At 50.8% G+C, this 15,424-nt stretch overlaps 1 protein-coding gene across 1 annotated transcript; it reads left to right on the top strand.

Moving 5' to 3' along the window:
* Positions 1–1,522: 1,522 nt before the first annotated feature.
* On the top strand, positions 1,523–10,264 carry LOC144487943 (induced myeloid leukemia cell differentiation protein Mcl-1 homolog). Its single transcript, XM_078205996.1, has 3 exons — positions 1,523–2,087; positions 7,036–7,283; positions 8,334–10,264. Exons 1-3 carry the CDS (start codon positions 1,538–1,540, stop codon positions 8,448–8,450), a joined length of 915 nt encoding a protein of 304 aa, XP_078062122.1. The 5' UTR covers positions 1,523–1,537; the 3' UTR covers positions 8,451–10,264.
* The last annotated feature ends 5,160 nt before the right edge of the window (positions 10,265–15,424 follow it).

Raw genomic sequence — 15,424 nt, 5'->3', positions numbered from 1 at the left:
AGAGGCCTTTGTGCAGTGTCTCTGTCTGCATCAACGGGGATGAAGTAGAAAGGGTCGAGAGCTTCATGTTTCTGGGTGTCCAGATCACCAACAACCTGTCTTGGTGCCTCCATGTGGACACTATAGTTAAGAAAGCCCCACCAACGTCTCTACTTTCTCAGAAGACTAAGGAAATACGGCATGTCCGCTCCGACTCTCACCAACGTTTACAGATGCCCCATAGAAAAGATTAATTTTTCTTTATTAGTGTAATAAGTCTCCGGAAGCACAAGTCCCTTCACCAAAATCCCTTTGTTAACAATTCGAACAGCAGTACACAAAGTGCGATTAGTCAGCGGTGTACCTTCGGGGGTGCCAGAAGAACTGACACTCCCCGGTTAAATACAAGGAAAAGACTCCCTCATTGGCCCATCAATTGATCCCTTAATCAGTTCATATTCCAATAGGCCAACCTCAATGGCCTGATTGAAGTCATTTCAATTAGTGTCACAAGTCGGCTTACATTAACGCCGCAATGAAGTTACTGTGAAAATCCCCCAGTCGCCACACTCCGGCGCCTGTTCGGGTTACACTGAGGGAGAATTTAGCACCTAATCGGCACGGCTTTCGGACTGTGGGAGGAAACCGGAGCACCCGGAGGAAACCCACGCAGACACGGGGAGAACGTGCAGACTCCGCACAGTGACCCAAGCCGGGAATCAAACCCGGGTCCCTGGCGCTGTGAGGCAGCAGTGCTAACCCATCCTTGGTCTTTAACCTGGTGTTGTTAAACTTCTTACTGTGTTTTACCCCAGTCCAACGCCGGCATCTCCACATCTATTCCCTTCCCACAGATGCGGTCGGACCCGCTGACATTTTCCAGCATTTTCTGTTCTTGTCCCAATGAGAATTCTGCCATGGATAGATCGGCTGCCAAGAAAAAAAAGGGGCTAGCATGGGCCAGAAAGGGCCGAACGCCCCCCCCCCCCCCCAGGTTGAGGGTGGGAAAGAAGCAAGCATGGGGGGAGGATTTGGCGCAGGAACGGCAAGCCTAGCTTCAAAGGGAGGGCCGTGCGAACGCTTTGCGCCAAAGCAAGATGGCGGGGAAGGGCTAGCACGGGGGAAGGGGCTAACCGGCCTCCGTCGTCTGAAGCGGGCGAGACTAACAGGTGGGCGGGGCTTCAGGCCCGAGGAGGAGGCGGGGCCACGGCTTGGTCACGTGACCGTTTTGTCTTGATTGACATGCCGGGGGGCGGCGACCTGAGTGGCGATTGGTTGAGATAGAACGGGGAGGGGCGGGGGGCGGGCTCCCTGGTCTGATTGATAGGGGATGGCGGGCGACGATTGCCGCAGATGGGTGATGCTCCGCCCTCAGTGACGTAAGGGGGCGGGTCCATCTGTCCTGATTGACAGGGAGCGGCAGTTGGAGGACAGCGGGGGGGGGGAAGGCTGATTGACAGGTGGAGAGGGGGCAGCGGTGATTGGAGGAGAGGGGCGAGGGCGGGAGCTACCAGGCCGGCAGTGATTGGCGGAGGCGGGCTGTCACTCAGCGGCGTATATGCCCTTCCCCCGCTATATAAGCGCTCGCGCAGGGCGCCTGCGCCTCAGACGCTCGTCCAACGGTTCCCCCTTCCTCTCCTCCGGCGGCGCCATCTTGGGAAGAACCGCAGCTACGATGGAACAAACGGTGTTGGCCTTGAACCGAAGCTCCAGCAGCGCTCTGATGCAGCTCCATACCCAGTTTTACTGCTCGCAGGGCGGCCGGGCCCCTTGCGGCGGAGCGGCCCCCAACCCCACCCCCCGCCTTTTGCCCGGAGCCGGCGACGGCTCGCTGCCTCAGACGCCCGAAAATGGCGGCAGCCCCTCTGAGGAGGGGCCCGATGTCCTCTTCCCTTCCTCCTCCGACGCCAGCGGCGACCCTTTCTATCGCAGGACTTACGAGCTTGTCCGGGGTTTCATCCGGCACCACGCCCAGCAACAGACGGCGGCCAGCGGCCCTGGTTGGTTCTGCGGCGGCTGCTCGTCTCCGGACGACGACCGGCGGGCGGCCGAGACGTTACAGAGGATCGGGGACCGCCTCATCGAGAAGCACGGCACGGCCTTCACTGGTAAGGGAGACGCCGAGAGGGGGGGAAGGGAGACGGGCTCCCGTGGGGTCCTAGCGCCCGTTTGCTACCACTGCCGGGGCTGGGCACGCTCATTGGGAGCCGGGGGGGGGTTGACGGCCTGGGCATGCGCATTGGTGGGGGGGTATAAGCATTGGGGAAGGGGGCGATGGTCTGGGCATGCGCATTGCGAGCATTGCTGGGGAGGGGGCGGGTGACAGGTTGGGCATGCGCACTGGGAGCATTGCTTGCTTTTGGGGGGGGGCGGGGGGGATGCCGCGTGGGTCCTAGTGCCTGTTCACTGGTGGGCTAGATGGGCCAAATAGCCGCCTTCTGCACTGTAGGGGTTTTGTGATGGTGGTAATTTAACTTCTCCTCTTCTCCCCCCCCCCCCCCCCCAAACCATCAAAATATTGGTCACTTTAGAATAGAATCCTTACAGTGCAGAAGGAGGCCATTTGGCCCATCAAGTCTGCACCAGAGGAGGAAACCTGAGCACCTGGAGGAAACCCACACAGGGAGAATATGCAAACTCCACACAGACGGTGACCCAAACCGGGAATCAAACCTAAGTTCCAAGCACTATGAGGCAGAAGTGCGAACCACTCTGCTACTGTGTCACTTCACTCTTCTTTCTTCCCCCCCACCCCCCAAAAAAGGTTGGTCTCTTCACAAACTCACTGCTTTTCCCCCCTCTTCTGCCCCTCCACTAGTGACATCACTTCCAATGACACTGCAATGAAGTTACTGTGAAAATCCCCTTCCCTTTGGTTACTTCACTTCCCCATATTACCTCTGGTTGTTTCTCTCCCTCTTTTGTTGGTCACTTCGCTCCCTCCTTCCACCTCTGGTCCCTCTTTCTTCACATCTGGTCACTTCATCTCCCCCTTCTTCGGTCACTTCACTCTTTGCCCCTTGCCCTCTTTTATTGGCCATTTCTCTCCTCAGCTGGTTAGTTTCACTTTGTTTGTGGTGTTTGCAGTTTTAGCTGTTAGTATTGCACCCATAGCTGGTTAATCTTCCTTTCCCTGCCTCCTTCCTTCCGCCCCCCCCCCCCCCCCTTGTGCCTTTTGCTTATTTGCCAAATGGTTTCCTGGTCAATGTTCCTGGTACAATATCTCTCTGCCCCATACACTCTGCTTTAATGTTCCCCACACACATTAGTTTGATAGATGGCTTGTAGAGTTGCCTGCTTGGCCAGTGGTTTCCTGACTGCAGTTGGGGGTATTTGTCTTTTGATTGTGTGGCTGTTCCTGCTGATGTTTTACCCCTGGCTTTCCTCCTGGGGTTATTCCTGAGATTAATGACCCCTGGCTTTGCTCCGGGAATTGACTGTTGGTTTGGCCAGAGGGAGTCCCATTTTTGTATTTGACCTAGTGTTTAGCTGTTGACTGTTGTAGTTGCTGCCACTCTTGGCTTTGGTGCTGTTTATTTTGATGTAAATTTGGGTCTGGAAATCTAGCTGGTAATTTCCAGTCGCAGTGGCAGGGGATGTTGAGGGAAGCTGCAGAGGGAATTTTACTGCCTTGTCAATAGGCAGCCAGGAGGGAATTGGTATCATACTGACAAAACAACCTTTTATAATCCCTCCTCTTCCATTTGACTTACACTGGAAAAGTGTGACTGCTTTAAATATCTTCAGAAAGAAGCAGTTGTGAATACATGTCAGTCCTCTGAACACATTCTGTAGTTTTCTAGTTGTATTCCAGCTTGGTAACAGTTTCTGTTTTTATTTGAAGTCTTTGTGAAATGATGCAGGTGGTGTCCTCTGCAGTGGGCACTCCCTCCCCTTGGGGCATGCAAGTTCCCCAGTGTCTTCAGACTTGAGTTTTGGAAGAGTTAACCTCCCAGTATCACACCCTTTCCCGATTCCAGCTGACTTGCTGTTTGGGTTTCTCCCTGTGTGTGGGAGATGGGAAAGTTTTTATTTCCCCCTCCAGAACAGAAACCCTACTGTTTGCCTTTGAGCAGAGATGTACAGCTTCAGCAAAGAGGGACTGGTGTTCATATTCTGGGTTTCATTCTCTGTTTTGGCTGAGTGTTTTAGTCTGGTATTGGGGAAGGTTGAAGCAGTGGTTTACTGGGGTGGTTGTGCATTTGATGGTTTACCCTTAACAGTGGGAGGACATTGTCACAAAGCAGGGGCATTTGGGTGGGATGTGGAGGGTGGGGGTGGTGTTGCCATGATTGTGCGTACCACAAGTGCGTCAAAGCATACATGGTGTTTGGGAAGGGGTGAGCTTGCTTTGAGACTGGCAGGGAGAGGGTGCAGTTAGATTGCTGGTGGATCACAGGCTGTGTTGTCTCAAGGGGCTGGGGGAGCTCACTGATGCCATGGAGTGTGAACAGTGGACTATACCGGATGGAGCTCTGCACAATAACACTTGTGTACTGTACTGGAAACCCCATTCCCCCACCCACCTGTGATAACAGCATCCTGCCAAGCTAATATGCAAAGCAGTTTTTTGACGGTTGAGGTAGAGTCCCCTTGTGAGACCAGTGGTCTACAGCTGAAATATTAATCTGGGACTGCTCTGTTATTTCTAATTTGGACTCTATCCCTCAGGACTGTCAGCTGACTGCCTATGATTGAACTGCCCTCTGGAGGCAAATGTGGCAGCGTTGTTGACCAAGGAACTTGAAAGGAAACTTGAAGTGGCTGCCTGGGGGGCAGGGGGGAAAGAGTGAGAATTACTGCAATGGATTGGTATGGGGTGACATAGTTTGTGGATGGAGTGAATCGTACCCCCCTCATTCTGGGATTTGGGATTCTCCCATTGTATCGGAGGGACTGTTGATTCATGGGGATTAGGCAACATTTCTAAAATGTTTGTCTAATGCAGTCACCACCACCCTTCCCTATCTTTGTAACCTCCTTCCCCCTCAGCCCCTACACCCCCTCCCAATTTCTGTAACTTCCTCCATCAGCTAACCAGGAGGGGGTGGAATGGGCATTAGGAGCAGTGTAGCTGACCAGGAAGGGGGGGTGGGAGTGGAATGGACATTAGGAGCAGTGTGACCAGCCAAGAGGACTGGAATGGGCATTATGCAATGGTTCAGCTCCAACCCCCACTGATCTGCAACTAGAGAATTGGGAGGAAGTGAACAATTTTAAAGCCTTTCTGTTTCTATTTTACTTGATGGGATTAACTGTGCTCACTCATGAGGCTGGGCGTAAATAAAACTGGCAGTGAACAAACACAAATAGTTTCTGACAAGTCTCGCATGCCTTTTGGTACAGTCAGGACTGGTTTGAGTGTAATACTTGAGATTAGCTTTCCTGCAGACTCTGTGGTTTCATTGTTCTGTATGGGTGTGTTTTTATAAAGCACCTCTCTGGAATGTCTTTATAGTGTCAACAGGGCAACTGCAGACAATAACATACTGCTTGTGCTCTGGGACTCTGCATCTTGGGGGTTGTACGGCTGAGCTTGAACCATGGGTATTGGGTGGTTGACCTCCTGGTCGAATAGCCTTCCCCATGTAAATAAGTGTTCAAGGAAAAGGTAGTATTTTTTTTACTTTGTTTCCTCTTGTAGTTTAATGTTGGGGGAGAAAGAGTTCTTTGGCTTCCCTGGATGGTTGGAATTCACGAGCAGGTCACAGTGTCATCTTACCCTTGATAGAACAGATCAGCAGTGATTAGATTGCGTGTCTTGTTCATGGAGTGCTAGACAATGATGGAAGTCCCTGAAACATGCAATAGGAGCAGGTCCTTCAAGTCTGCTCCACCATTGTCATGGCTAATTGTCCAACTTGATAGCCCCGCCAGCCCCAAGAGCTATATCCAACTCCTCCTTAAACTCCTTGACCTTTGCTGCTTTCTGTGGTAGTGAATTCCACAGGCTCACCGCTCTCTGGATGAATATCTGAGTCGGCTGCAGCCTGCTACCTATCCTGTTGCGCCTCTTGGGCGGGTGCACATCTGCCCCATTTCAGAGGAAGTCTAATTTGTTTACAGGCCTTATCTAATCTCCACTTGCTAACCCACCTTGCTCATTCAGCACGGCAAATGAGCTTTCATATTTGAGCATTGTGTATACACTGTACTCAGCAGCTGCACATTACTGCCAGCCAGCCCTTGTACATCTGCACTCAATTGGCAGAAGGGCATGTTTGATCTCTGGAGAGGCAAGCACAGTGGTAGTTATTGGTAACTTTGGGGGGGGGGGGGAGGGTGGTAAAATATCATTCAGTCTTGCATTAAAGCTATGAATCATGTTCCTTGTACTTAAAGGACAGTGGAAACAGATTAAGGTTCATGTGTAGTCATGATTATAGGAACTGGGAATCAGTGATTCAGCTCCTCAAGCCTGCTCCACCTTTGAGTATAATCATAGCTGATCTCAGAATAGAATCCCTACAGTGCAGAAGGAGGCCATTCAGCCTGCACTTGACAAAAGCCCACCCAGGCCCTATCCCCATAACCCCACGTATTTACCCTGCTAATCCCTCTTAACACTGAGGGACAATTTAGCATGGCCAATCAACTTAACTTGCACATCTTTGGAGTGAGAGGCAACCCATGCAGACATGGAGAGAATGTGCCAACTCCATGCAGTGACCCAAGCTGGGAATTGAGCCCGGGTCCCTGGCGCTCTAAGGCAGCAGTGCTTGCCACTGTGACTCCACTTTCCTGCCTGTCCAACTCTTGCTTAAATTTATTCCATATATCTTCAATCTGTGCCCCCCTGGTTAAAGACTGTGCATATGCACCCCCCCCGCCCCGGCTTCCCCACTAACTGGGATGATGGGGTCCAGTTACTATTCTAATAAATCTCATCTACACCCTTGATGTCCTTCCTAAAAATGTGGTGCCCAGAATTTGGCCCACTCAGTTTAGTAAATGTATAGCCGCTTTATCATTTTGGTTTGAAGCCAGTGTCCTTGTGCAGTTTGCAGTTATTAACCACGTTGTGTTATTGACGCTATCCCTCTCTCCTCTCCACAGGCATGATAACCCGTCTAAACATTGCACAGAAGGATGACCTGGAGACCATCCCGCGGGTAGCTACTGAGATGTTCCGCGACGGCGAGGTGAACTGGGGCCGAGTGGTGAGCTTCATCGCCTTTGGAGCAGTAATGGGCAATCACCTGAAGAAGAGTCGGCAGGAGGACTATGTTGACGAGGTGGCTGCACAAGTCACACAGTACCTGACACAGCAGAAGAGAGAGTGGCTAGAGACTCACAATGGCTGGGTAAGGATAACACCCACTCTTCACCCTGGTGGGTCCTCCACTGGCTCCCTGCTCCTCCACCATCTCCCCACCCCTGTTTGCATAGGTTCAAACAGCTAGCAATGTGGCTGGACTTTACCAGGGAGTGTCATCGAATGACCTTGGGCCTTTGTCATCTGATGTGTGCGCGTGATTAAATTCCACTGAGTGAGATGCACACTATTCCTAAAAGGAGTGCTGGATCCCCCACACCCACCTGATCTGCGCATGTGGGATAATATCCACTGATTTACATGGCTTCAGTCGGACGCATGGCGCTCCATGTCTGTGTGGGTACACAGCAAATCTATGTAGATTTATGAAGCTATTGCCCCATCCTGGATTGTCAGTACAGCCAGGCTTGCACATCGGCTTCCTGTTTGCTATGTCAGTGTCATCAGTTTGTCACTATCCCCTGGTTTTGGGTTGGGTAGAGGTGACTAGTTGGCGGCCACACTTTAAGCAATTCCCTGTGAATGAGTCTTTTGAGGTGCTGTGTCACTCGTTCATTGTCTGCTTTGAGCGTGGGATTAAGCCTCTGTGCGGGCTCCTGTGTAAAGCGATTCATCACCCAGGGTTGTGCAATTGCCAAGAGCAGACATACACGGGGAGCAGATGACGAGTTTTATTGCGCAATGGTCGAGTCGCTATCACTTGTCTGATTTGAGCCTGACAGCCTGGCTCATTGTAGGCCAAGCGGCATCTCTGCTGCATTTTGCTTTGCAGTGGTAACTCAGTCACGTACCGTCTGCCCAAGCCCCAGCATGTGTTATAACTAGGTGATGGGAGGAGGCCATTTCAGCCCCTTGGGTTTGCTCCAGCACTCAGTCTTGTGGTTGATCAGTCCCTCCCTTGGTGTTTAGGGGGATTTGTTGCATGTGGTGTGGGAGGTGGTGTATAGGGTGGGATTCGTGTGTTTGGGGGGGCTGGGGGGAGGGGGGGGGGGGGTTGGTGGTGTTGTTGCTGCCAGAGGAAGCTCTGGTTTAAGCTGCCTCTATTGGTTTTCTGAATGCTGTCTTTACTCCCCAACAGGATGGCTTCACAAAATTCTTCCATGAGAACAATGTTGAGGAATCTGCGAAAAAAGCCTTGATGTGGATTGCGGGCTTTGGCATCGCGGGGGCAAGTATCATGCACCTCTTGAGGTGAATCCTGACCCACCTGAAACACTGTTCTGATTCCAGCTATGCTGTGTCCTCTTCCCCGTTCCCCCCTCACTCGCTCCCTCCCGCTCCTCACAAAGGTGGCAGCTGTGAAAAGACACGTGCGGTTGACCGTTTTTCCGTTTGGGAGCAGCCTCTGAGACTACTGGTGGGCTGGTAAACGAGGGGGGAGCAGGACTGACGGGACCGGCCCTGTCTGGGAGCAGGCCCTCCACTTGTGTTGGAACAGGAGTGTGGCCACCTTTCAGCATCCTCTGGCAGCTGAAGTTGGGAACTGTGGAATCCTCTCTGGCGTGCGTACTGTGTGTGTATGTGCAGAGCCCCAAGACTTTGCTTTTAAGGACTCCTGGGGAATTTTCTAATCTGTGAACTGTGTTGGGAAGTCTCGAATCGTTGAATGAGATCCAGTGCTGCATCGCCTCACTTACAGCTTGTACTCACCTGCATCGGTCTGGTCCTGAACCGGGACGGAACCCACTTCAGAATTATGTATCATTGTGATCTGCTCTCTCAAGCCCTTTTTCTCCTCTTCCTTCCTTCCCTCCCCTCTTTATTCTGAGTGCAGAAGATTGTCAAGAAGGGAGGGGGGATGTTTATGGAGTGGGGGGGGGGGAGGTGAAGAAAAAGATTGAGAATTGAGTCAAAGGTGGAGGTAGTCAGAAGTGGGGGGGGGGGGTGGTTATAAAACGAGGTGGTGATGTTGGTACACCTACCCTAGTTGGGAGATGTTGCCTATTTAATTCTAACCCGAATAAATATTTTCCTTCATGTAATATATATTTACTTTCGCTGAACAATGTATTTGATTTTAATTTTTTTATTAACATTGGTCAGTAATGAATCCTGCAGGAAGTTTGTCAGTGGGATTGTTCCTTCCCACGTCTAGTTTCTGCGGCTGGCTTTCCACTTGCAGCTCCCATGCCAGCCTTCGAGGGCAGGGGGATGGCAGTTAGGAGAGGGCAGGGGGAGGTGAATGTGGCAACAGTAGGAGGAAAGCAGTATCTGCCCTGTTCTGAAGCTGCAAATCACATGGGAGTGGTATCTGGCCTGTGTTCTGAAGCTGCAAGTCATGTATCTGCCCCCCCCCCCCCCCCCCCCCCCCCATGAAACCCTTAATCCATTGAGTGATATGAGTGGGTAAGAAGGGGAGAGAGAGGGTGCAATGTATTTGCCTTGTTAGGTGTCTTTTAACCTCCCAATACTGGGCATCTGAACACATTTAACTAAGTATACAGCCAGTGTCTTGATGACCATCCTCTCTCCTTGTGTTGTAGCTTTTAATAATCTCTCAAACCCACCCCCAATTGCCCACCCTTAAATTTTTAACACTCCTGTTTCTTTTTTAATCATTCCTCTGATTTCTGTCTTGGCTGAGTGCCGCTTGGTGCTTGCTGCTCCCTAGTTTTCCCCAATCAACGTGGACTTGATTTAATTTCTGTCTTTCTAAGGCCCTCCTGGGGGGACACTCGTGGGTGAAGCTTGTCCTGGGCAGGGTCTTTGGGACACAGAGGGGCTGCTGGTGATCTGTAAACTGGGCTGCCCTTGTCCCCCTACTGTGGCCTGATGTTGGGGAGGGAATGGGGGATGATGCCTTCGCATCTCTTGAAGGGCTAACTGTTGGGTGGGGGTGGTTTGGGAGATTAGAAAGGAATTGTAGCCTCTTTGGAGGATGCTGACCAGGATTAACAAAGTTACACACACTGTCTATCCTTATCTCTGACACGCTCCCATATTACTGGGTGAGGCAGTCCGTTCTTTGTACTATATATCTTTTTATTTAAATAAATGAAAATCAGAAAATCCTTTGACGCACACTCTAAATTGTACCTGCCGGTTTATAGTCCGACTAACGAGGAGATCGAGGTGGAAATAATAGCAGCCAACTTTTTTTTTGTCTGCTGCTCAAGGGAATTGGGTCTTGAGGCTGTCTTGAAGCAGAGCAAGATCCCACCGCAGTGGCCCTGGTTGGTTAACTACCTACTTTCCCCATCCAGCTCCCCAGAAGTTTACATGTTTAAGTGAAGGTTGCATTACTTGCCATGCTGGGTATGCTCAGCACTGTGGAGCCTTAAGATCAGTGGCCACTGCCAGTTGACACACACCACTCACTGTTGGAAAATGGCAGCTCAATATTATAAATTAAATATTTTTGAAAGAAAATAAGTGGCTTCTTGTTTGTTCTGTGTGCTCGCACTCTTAGTGCTGTAGCGGTTTTTATCTTGCCCCTCTTCCCCCATCACTTGCAGACTGATCACACTCCTTATTCCTTTCAGAAGAAAGCTCCATGCTTGGGTCTTTTCTGACCGTTGCATCTTAGTTACTGGTCTACTCCAAGATGTCGCATTTGTTTGAGTCAAGATCGTGGGTCTTGCCACTGCAGCTGATGTTTGAAAATAAATTAATGTTTGATTTATTTGTTAGTCACCGATAGGCTTACATTAACACTGCAATGAAGTTGCTGTGAAATTCCTCATGTCGCCACACTCCTGTTCGGGTACACTGAGGGAGAATTTAGCACGGCCAATCCACCTAATCAGCACATCTTTTGCACTGTGGGAGGAAACCCACACAGACACATTGCGGGGGGAGGATGTGCAAACTTGACAAAGACAGTGACCCATGCTGGGAATCGAACCCAGGTTCCTGGCTGCATGAGGTAGCAGTGCTAACCACTGTCACCAAGAATGTTTTCAGCAAAAGAGAATAGAGAAATCATAGGGTGGCAGGGTGTTATCAAGGTCATAACAGTGAAAGGTTTTGAGCAGGTGGCTACAGAGCGAATGTCTCCATGTGGAGAAGAGTGGAATTCAACACTCAATCGAAGACGCTCACTAACACATGCAATGGGGGAGAACTGTCTTTCCCCCTAGAGTAAGAAGTCTCTCAACGCCAGGTTAAAGTCCAACAGGTTTATTTGGCAGCACAAGCTTTCACCTGAAGGAGTGACACTCTGAAAGTTTGTGCTACCCAATAAACCTGCTGGACTTTAACCTGGTGTTGTGAGACTTCTTATGGTCTTGCCCCAGTCCAATGCCGGCATCTCCACATCATGGTTCCCCCTAGAGCAGGGGGGGACGAGTGTGTGGAACCCGCTCCTGTGGGGAGTTGTCAAGGTGGATAGCAGCAATACATTGGGGGGGGACCGCTGGATAAACACGGGCGCGAGTCAGGAAGGATGGGTCAAGGAGTTGTGTGGAGCAGAAATGCCAGCACAGAGCTGGCTGGCCTGTTTCTGTGCTGTGTACCTCCTGTGTAAAACTGTACACCATACTCAAGTCAACAGTCACTGCAAGGCCTTGAGTAAGGAGCTTCATATAGGCGGCGCAGTGGTTAGCACTGCCGCCTCACAGTGCCAGGGACGTGGGTTCGATTGCTGGCTTGGGTCACTGGAGTCTGCACATACTTCCAGTGTCTGTGTGGGTTTCCTCCGGGTGCTCTGGTTTCCTCCCACAGGCCGAAAGATGTGCTGATTAGGGTGCATTGACCTGAACAGACACTGGAGTGTGGCAACGAGGGGAATTTCACAGTAACTTCATTGCAGTGTTAACCTGCCTTGTGACAAGTGCTCTGTAGCTTACAGGAAGTGCAAATAGTCAGACCCAAAGTAAGTTGGAGTTATTTTTCTTTGCTATGTATATATAATAAAACACAGCTCACACTGGGTGTCAAAAGACTATATATAAAAACACAGCTCACAAAGGGTGTCAAAAGACTAAGAAAAGCATTTCCACGAACTCTGCCTTTTTGCTCGGGGTGAGCGGGTGGTTCCTGGAATTGAACTTTCGCAAGTTCTGGGAACTTATTAGTAAGGGTTTTTTTTTTCGCAGCTTAGTGCGTAGTTTGCTGGCCTTATCTTCAAACCAGAGGACTGACCACATTGGTGACTTGTGTGTGCAAGGACGTGAAGGATGACCCTTTGTTTTTTTTTTTAAAAAAACAAAACACCAGGTCTTGCGCTCAGCTGTCACTGACGCTGGGGTGGATGAGGGGTTTGGGGTGTGATGTGCCTTCCCAAAAATCCTGCGCCCCCCCCTCCCTATCTTCCCCCCAAGACGGCAAGGAACTACAAAAGGTTGTGAATGTAGCCCAGTCCATCACGCAAACCAGCCTCCCATCCATTGACTCCATCTACACTTCCCACTACATCGGGAAAAGCAGCCAGCATAATTAAGGACCCCCACGCACCCCCGACATTCTCTCTTCCACCTTCTTCTGTCAGGAAAAAGATACAAAAGCCTGAAGTCGCGTACTGACCGACTCAAGAACAGCTTCCCTGCTGCCATCAGACTGTTGAATGGACCTACCTCGCATTAAGTTGATCTTTCTCTATACCCTAGCTATGACTGTAACACTACATTCTGCATCCTCTCCTTCTCTATGAATGGTATGCTTTGTATAGTGTGCAAGAAACCATACTTTTCACTCTTGATACATGTAATCAAATCGCCAGTCAATGAGCCGTTCCGGGAGAAGGAAAGTTGCTGTGTGGGATCTTGCTGTGCACAAATTGGTTGCAGCATTTCCCGCATTACGAAGGCAGCAACAACAAGGCCGCCTCTGAACCACCTTTGGAACGTTCTCGTCATGAACAGACTGCCAGAGAAACGCAGAGAATGTTTACCACAGAGGGTTGAAGGGTGGGAATCTTCCTGCTGCGTGTGGGGCTGATCTAATCATCAAGGGGGGGGATGAGTAAAGGATTCAGTAGAGACGATGGAACATAGAACAGTACAGACCCTTCGGCCCTCAATGTTGTGCTGAGCTTTGTCCAAAACCAAGATCAAGCTATCCCACTCCCTATCATCCTGGTGTGCTCCACGTGCCTATCCAATAACCGCTTGAAAGTTCCTAAAGTGTCCCGACTCCACTATCACAGCAGGCAGTCCATTCCACACCCCAACCACTGAGTAGAGAACCTACCTCGGACATCCCTCCTATATCTCCCACCATGAACCTTATAGTTATGCCCCCTAGTAACAGCCACATCCACCCGAGGAAATAGTCTCTGAACGTCCACTCTATCTATCCCCCCTCATCATTTTATAAACCTCTTATTAAGTTACCTCTCCTCCTCCTCCGCTCTAAAGAGAAAAGCCCTAGCTCCCTCATAAGACCTACCCTCCAAACCAGGCAGCATCCTGGTAAATCTCCTCTGCACTCTTTCCAATGCTTCCACATCCTTCTTATAGTGAGGTGACCAGAACTGCACACAATATTCCAAATGTGGTCTCACCAAGATGGAGAGTGAATATTTCCTCTGGTGAGGGAGAGAAAAGTCAAGTTTATTAGCCACTAGTAAGGCTTACATTAACACGGCAATGAAGTTACTGTGAAATTCCCCTGGTCGCCACCCTCCGGCGCCTGTTTGGGTCAATACACCCTAACCAGCACATCTTTCGGACTGTGGGAGGAAACCCACGCAGACACGTGGAGAACATGCAGACTCCGCACAGAGCCAGGAATCGCACCCGAGTCTCTGGCGCTGTGAGGCAGCTGTGCTAACCACTGTGGCACCCACCTGCCGCCCAGAAATTCTTAAAATGAGAGCTGGGAGGTCGGGAAACCCTCACACGAAAGGAAGGGGGAATTCAGAACCCCCTCCCCTCCTCCAAAAAGCTTTCGAGGCTGGACAGTCACTAAAAATGTCAAATTAGGTGGAAATTTCCAAAGCTGAGATCATAACACGTTCACTCACTCGCATACACTCAGACTCGCATGCATGCAATCTCTGACTCACTCTCGGGCATGCTCACTCATCATCGGCACAGATTCACACTCACTGAATCATAGAATCCCAAGAGTGCAGGAGAAGGCCACTTGCCCCATCGAGTCTGCACCGATCACAATCTCACCCAGGCCCTATCACCAGAACCTCACATATTTACCCTGCTAATCCCCCTGGCACTAGGGTCAATTTAGCACAGCCAGTCCACCTAACCTGCGCATCTTTGGACTGTGAGCACCCAGAGGAAGCCCACACAGACACGGGGAGAATGTACAAACTCCACACACACTGACCCAAGGCTGGAATTGAGCCCGGGTCTCTGGCGCTGTGAGGCAGCAGTGCTAGCCACTGTGCCGTCTCATGCACTCACAGAAGCAAACATACTCTAGGATACTGACACATGCACTCGACACTATCCTATAAGGCGCACACACGCTCATGGAAACTCACTCAGTGACTCACATGCATTCACACATGCTTACTAACCCGTACACACACACACTTGCCAACTCGCATGCGCGCACACACACACTCAGGCGCACAGACAGACTCGCATGCTAAGTTTTAAGTTTATTAGTGTCGTAAGTGGGCCAACGTTAATATTGCAATGAAGTTACTGTGAAAATCTCTCAGTTGCCACACTCTGGCGCCTGTTCAGATACACTACGGGAGAATTTAGCACGGCCAATGCACCCTAACCAGCTTGTCTTTCGGACTGTGGGAGGAAACCGGAGCACCCAGAGGAAACCCACGCAGACATGAGGAGAATGTGCAGACTCTGCACAGACAGTGACCCAGACCGGGAATCGAACCCGGGTCCCTGGCGCTGTGAGGGAGCAGTGTTAACCACTGTGCACTCACGCACACACACACACTTGTATGCACTCTCTCACACACAGACTCGCATGCACTCACACACAGACCAGCTCACATGCACTCTCTCACACGCAGGCACTCACGCACAGACCCGCATGCACTCACACACACACAGGCGCGCACACACTCTCACACACAGACTTACATGCACTCTCTCACACAGACTCGCATGCACTCCCTCACACACACACTCGCATACACTCCCTCACACACACTCACACACAAACACGCATGCACTCTCTCACACAGACTCGCATGCACTCCCTCACACACACACTCGCATGCACTCCCTCACACACACACACACTCGCATGCACTCACACACACACAAACACGCATGCACTCACACACAGACTCGC

The sequence above is a fragment of the Mustelus asterias genome, unplaced genomic scaffold, assembly GCF_964213995.1.
Source record: "Mustelus asterias unplaced genomic scaffold, sMusAst1.hap1.1 HAP1_SCAFFOLD_1155, whole genome shotgun sequence".
In the NCBI taxonomy this organism is placed as follows: domain Eukaryota; kingdom Metazoa; phylum Chordata; class Chondrichthyes; order Carcharhiniformes; family Triakidae; genus Mustelus; species Mustelus asterias.
The sequence above is the reverse complement of the archived record's forward strand: the minus strand, read 5'-3'. Positions and strand labels throughout refer to the sequence as shown.